Below are 6,361 nucleotides of genomic sequence, written 5' to 3'. Positions count from 1 at the left end.
AGCCATTTTCGGTTACCTGCAAACTATTGAACGCTATAACCCAACGCTAAATGGGAATAGCCGTGGTGAACAGCGTGTCGGTCGAAATATCTCTTCATATTGGTTTGGTTGTTTTGAAGCCGTTGTTGAGAGTCAGCCGTTGAGTAATGTGGTACTAGGACCAAAGCATTTGTGGTGTTTGAGGTGCGTAGACGGCGACCCATTAGCATTTCCGCCGGGAGGGTGTTGGGAGTTTGAAGTTTTTTGTTCCCACTATTTTACCTTAGGTAATAGAACTTAAACAGGTCCTGGAATTAGTGAGGGAGAGCGGTTATCGGCGGACTGAAACACCGATCGGTTTGGTGTGAGACGAACAGACTCTAACGCTTTTTCGAATTTTCTTTATTTTTACTAAGCCTAACGGAAAACAAGTCCCTTTTGAAAAAAGATTTATCGCGAGATACAAATTTTAAAACGTCTTTTCTCGAGCTACAGCAATTCGCATCTGACAATAAAATATCAAACTCTTCTTTAAGAAACACGTACAGTTTTCACGCGCTGCATTCTATTATATTCTACACTTATATTTATATTTACAAATGCTACAAATAAACGTTTATACTACAATTTTACTATATTACTATTTGTTTTCTAATGACTTCACGATATCAATTTTCTAATGATACTATATATATTTTTTATTTTACACTCCCGCCCGAAATGCGACTAGCATTTCTCAGTTAATTAGATTGCGCTTCCGTTTCTCCTATTTCTAATTTGTATAATAACTGAATTGGTCTTCTCAAAAGAGAACCATTTGCGGTTCTCACGAGACAAGACCTAGTTTTTCCGTCGCGCCCGATTTGGTTTTCTACAACTACAGCCATTTTCCACATGTGTTTAGATAATTTGTCATCATGAACTAATATGACGTCGTTCACTTTGAAGCAGGTTTCATTTTTAGTCGGAGGAGTGTGATGGGCGGAGCGTAGCTCCATTAAATATTCAAATTTCCACCGACCGCATAACCGTTCCATAAGAATGAGACGATGACGTTCTCTCTTCAATATCTCTCCTCGAGTTTGCGTTTCGAAATTTATTTTAACCCTTTGCGATGGCAGAGTTGTCAATCGTTTCCCTATCAGTAGATGAGCTGGGGTTAGAGGTTCTGGTTCCCCCGCATCTGAAGATGTATAGGTCAAAGGTCTTGAATTAATAACAGCTTCTACTTCCGCTAATACTGTTTGCATCTCAGGATAGTCCAATGTGGTTTTGCCTAGTCCTTTTTTGAGCGTAGTTTTTGTCGAACGTATTAATCGCTCGAAAAAGCCGCCCCACCAAGGGGCTCTTTCCGCGTTGAATCTCCAGGTGATTCCGTGGTTAGCGCAATAATTTTCTACCTCCGGTTTGTTTATGTTTTTAAAGATTATTTGAAGTTCAGAATCCGCTTTTACGAAACTCTTAGCATTGTCCGAGATTACTAAACTTGGAAGTCCTCTCTTGGCCACGAATCGACGAAAAGCCAGTAAAAAATCTCTGGTTGATTGAGTTTGGACCAATTCTAAATGTACCGCTCTGACAGCGGCACACGTAAAGAGACAAACGTATGACTTTTCCAAGTCCTTGTCATTATTTCTGCCTTTTATGAACAACGGCCCACAAAAATCAATTCCTACGACAGTAAAAGCCTCCGAGATACGGCTTCGGCCCGCTGGAAGAGGAGCGAATGGCATTTCGCCTGATATTTTTTACATGTTGTACAATCGTTTACAACCTTTTTTACCAGTTGCTTACCGGCGGGAATCCAGTACCTCGTACGTAATTGCGTGAAGGTAGCTTGAACACCTCCGTGAATGACCCGTTTGTGGCATTCTTCGGCTATAAGATAAGCTAGTCTTTGGTCCTTGTTGAGAATTGCGGGATGCTTCTCCTCGTAGCTCAGTTCGGACTGTTCCAACCTACCACCTACGCGAATTAACCCATCAGGTCCTAACGTTGGTGTCAGCGATAGAATTTTTGAATTTGAAGGAATTTTATCGTTATTTTTTAGAGCTCGACTTTCAGCCGGATACTCCTTGAGCTGAGCAGATTTTACCCATAGTTTTTCGGCGTTGTTTAGTTCGTTTGCGGTTAAAGGACCGCGTAATTTTTCTTTCTTCTTCCATTTGTTAACGACTCGTAACAACATTGCAGAAATTCGCAGCGGTTTTCTCCAGGTACTAAATTTGTTTAAGTCGATTAAACTTTGAAGGTCTAAAGTTTCTACTACTTGGATAGCCAATACGGTTGTTTTGCGTTTCTCCAGTTCCAAGACTTCTCGCGGAATTTTTTCCACTGGATTTTTTGGCCAATTTTCTTGACCCATTACCAGCCACGTCGGACCAGAGAACCAGGCGTCTCCTTCGATCAATTTCTTGACTTCGATTCCTCTTGACAGGAGATCAGCTGGGTTTTGACTGCCGGGGCAATGCGACCAGCTTTGCGGATCCGATACGCGTTGGATTTCGGCGACTCTGTTTGAGACGAAAGGAAGCCAGGTTTTGGGGTTATCTTTGATCCAATGAAGCGCTATAGTTGAGTCACTCCACATGTTAATGATTAGATTTCCTTTATCGAAAACGCTTTTGATGTGGTTGACGAGTTGGGCTCCAATCAGACACGCTAACAATTCCAATCGAGGAAGTGATAATTCGGGTTGCCTCTTCTTCAATGGCGCAACCTTGGCCTTTGCAGTAACGAATGATACTCCAGTTTTACCGCTTTCTGTTTCGTACCTGACGTAAATTACGGCTCCGTACGCTTTGATACTACTGTCACAGAAAACGTGTAGTTGTTGGGATTTTATTTTATCTTGATAGTAGTATCTCGGTAATTTCAGCTTCTTTAGATCCTTCATCTCGTTACTCCATTTTTCAAACTCGTTTACTATGTCGACTGGGAGTTTTTGAAACAGGATCTTCGCCCGTATGGTATACGGTGCAAGAATTCCGATTGGGTCGAATATTTGCGCGACCGTACTAAGGATGAAACGTTTACTTCGTTTGGGATTTTTCAAAGTGTCCAGGATGTTACTGAGATCGAAAGTAATGACGTCTTGGTTGTTTTCCCATTGCAGTCCCAATACTTTAAGAGACGTGTTTGATTCGCCAGAATTTTCTTCCATTGTAAAGTTTTCGTCATCTTTCCATTTTTTCTCCAATGTTTTTAAGTTTGATTTCCACTTTCTAAGATGCAACCCTGCCTCCTTCATAATTTGATTGGCGCCTGAAGACATTTCATAGGCTTTATCGTCATCATCATTTCCGGATACCCAGTCGTCCACGTAGATATCGTTAGATAGGGATATGACTTCTTCTTTAGTTTGATCGTATTTTTTTAAATGTAGTTTTATTGTAGCTGCCAAAAGGAATGGTGAACTTGTAACTCCGAACGCGGCCCTTGTTACTCGAAACACCTGAAACTGATCTCTTTTGAATTTACCACCTTCTTCAATGACCCATAGGAATCTTAGACAATCTCGATCTTCCTTCTTTAATTCCACCTGCAGGAAGGCTTTCTCGAGATCTGATATTACGGCTATGGCGTGTTTTCGAAAGCGTAACCATAATTTAAGCAGCTCAGGATTTAAATTTGGACCAGATGCCAGGCAGTCATTTAGGGATGGTTCTCCAACGGCGCGGGCTGACGCGTCGTACACGATTCGAAGTTTGGTTGTGCTACTTGATTCTCTTTTGACTCCTTGGTGTGGAAGATAAAATGTTCCTGGAGTGTCTGGAGTCTCTACGATTTCAATGATTCCAATGTCCTTTTGTTCCATAATGATACTTTTGTAGGTTTCATAATATTCTCTATTTGCTTCAAATTGTTTGATTAAACTTCCCATTCGCTTTGTTGCTACGCTTAAGTTGTTCTTTAGAGTTGATTTTTCGACGAGCCAAGGTAGTTTAACCTGATAACGTTCGCCTTGAAAGGTGGCATTGTTTTCAAACTCTTCCATAATTTTATTGTTTGTCGGAACTTGGTCCTCGTTTGAATCGATACCTAGCGACTCCAGCTCCCAAAACCTTTTGATCGTATCCGATATCAATCTTTCTTCAACACTGACTCGTAGCACTTGCACCACTTCATAATTCCCAATTCCAGTTTGATTTACGTTGATGGGTCCCTGTAGAGTCCAGCCTAGTTTTGTTTCCTGCACCACTAACGAAGGGCTTAACCTTTGCACATTGCTAGTTACGAATTCCCAGTAGAAATCGCTTCCAATGAGAACGTCTACCTTGTAAGCACCTTTTGGACCTTGTCCAAATTCATCCGCCAATTGATAATTTTTGCTTCCACGAATTTCTTCATTGCTTCACAGCTCACATTGGCGACCGCTTGACAAATATAAGGTACCTCAATAGCCACTACTTCAATTTTGGCAATTCCTATCACTGGCAGATTGAGTTGACGCGAAATGCTTTCATGGACAAAGGTGGCTTCACTCCCTCCATCCAGCAAGCATCTTACGCGCGACACCTTGTTTGAAAGGTTGTCTCGGGGGTTTCTCGCGATCGCTTTCCCTTGTTTCGATTTCGGTGCCCCTTTGTTGGCGTTACTTGATGGACATACGGCCATATTGTGGTTTTTGTGACAAATTCGACACGATCTAAATTTTGAAGGACAAACCCTCGCGTTGTGATTCCTTTTTAGGCAATTAAAACATCTTCGATCCTTGCTGATTTTTTCTCGTTTCGTGTCAATGGAATGCGCGGAGCAATTTGATGACCCGTGAGTGTCCACTTCGCAAAAAATGCAATACGTATTTCCTTGAAAAGGCTGCTGATTTACCCGCGTTGAGAGGGCTGCCGCGGAACTCGAATAAGGGTTTTCGATGGCGCTTTGATAATCTGGTTTTGGCGGTTTTACGGGGTGTTTGCTTTCACATCTCTCCTTGTCGATTTCTCCGCCTAGAAGACTGCATCTTTCGCGGCTTTCTACTTCTTTGCGCAGAAACGCTACGAGCGTATCGGAATTCCATTCAGCGTCCGATGTACGCGTACGGCTAAATTCTAATCTCACTTCTTCGGGTATAGCGCGCGAGATAGCCGGGCACAAGCATGAGCTACTACTTCCAGTATCACAACCTAGCGCTTTTAAGCTACGGATGTGATATTCGCACGACAAAAGCAAATTACGCAACCCTTTTAAATCTCTAACTTTCGTAACTGGCTCTAATTTTAACATTAACTTTTGATGGTGCAGTATCATTTGATCTGTCCGGCCGTAGGTATCTTTCAACAATTTAACAGCTTCGTCGTAAGAGCCATCAGAAACGTCAGCTTCATAACTCGATATTAAATTTTTAGCTTCACCTGATAGATATGATATCAAATAGTTAAACTTTTCTACTTTAGGAAGGTTGGTTTTATCAAGCGCCGCTTGATATCTGCTCCAAAACCCGTTGAATTTCAGAATATCTCCATCAAAGATTGGCATTTTGAGTTCGGGAAGCTTGGTCACCGAAGGTACTTGACAGTTGGTCATATTTTGACCCATACTAGCTGTTGCGATGTTATTATTTGGATCGTGAACTTGGCTGGCGTTGATAGCTCGCGTTGCTGCCTCCTTTATTCTCCGGTTAGCTCTTGATTTTGCGATGGTGATTATATCCACGTACTCGTCGGCGGCCTTTAACTCTCGTTGGAGTTCCTTTAGATTGAGCGTTTGATCTTGAACTTGTTCTTCCAACGAAGTCAGCGTTGGCTCTTTTCTGATCAGTATATTAAGGTGATCTTCGACATCAGCGACGTCCGAGTTAACATTATTGAGTAGATCCTCTATTTCCTTGATTACTTTATTTATTTGAGAACGAACTGTTTCTCTTTGTAGCTTAAGGCGTTGTAACTCCATCGGCCCACGTCGGTTTGGATTATCTCCCTCCGACTCTAAATCTTCTATGATAGCTGTTTCTCTAACTACTCTGCTCGAAGTCGTCTCCTCCGAATTTTGAGGTTGATTTCGTTTTGTTTGACTTCTTTTCTTTGGCATTTTGTTGATTGATTTCTTTCACTTCAATCAGTTGTCTCACACTGCGAACTAGTTATCGCGACGTTTGATCTTCCCGGGTTTCGGCACCAAATGTTGGGAGTTTGAAGTTTTTTGTTCCCACTATTTTACCTTAGGTAATAGAACTTAAACAGGTCCTGGAATTAGTGAGGGAGAGCGGTTATCGGCGGACTGAAACACCGATCGGTTTGGTGTGAGACGAACAGACTCTAACGCTTTTTCGAATTTTCTTTATTTTTACTAAGCCTAACGGAAAACAAGTCCCTTTTGAAAAAAGATTTATCGCGAGATACAAATTTTAAAACGTCTTTTCTCGAGCTACAGCAATTCGCAT

At 41.8% G+C, this 6,361-nt stretch overlaps 1 protein-coding gene across 1 annotated transcript; it reads right to left on the bottom strand.

The window, feature by feature from the left end:
* Positions 1-719: 719 nt before the first annotated feature.
* Positions 720-6,009, bottom strand: LOC149932386 (uncharacterized). The gene is made up of 3 exons (XM_090157110.1): positions 4,256-6,009; positions 1,774-4,208; positions 720-1,690 (listed from the first exon to the last, which is right to left on the bottom strand). Exons 1-3 carry the CDS (start codon positions 6,007-6,009, stop codon positions 720-722), a joined length of 5,160 nt encoding a protein of 1,719 aa, XP_090013236.1.
* Between the last annotated feature and the right edge of the window lie 352 nt (positions 6,010-6,361).

This window comes from Leiobunum rupestre, chromosome 8, assembly GCF_980474605.1.
Source record: "Leiobunum rupestre chromosome 8, qqLeiRupe1.1.hap1, whole genome shotgun sequence".
Taxonomy (NCBI): Eukaryota; Metazoa; Arthropoda; class Arachnida; order Opiliones; family Sclerosomatidae; genus Leiobunum; species Leiobunum rupestre.
This window is presented reverse-complemented; position numbering and strand designations above follow the sequence as displayed.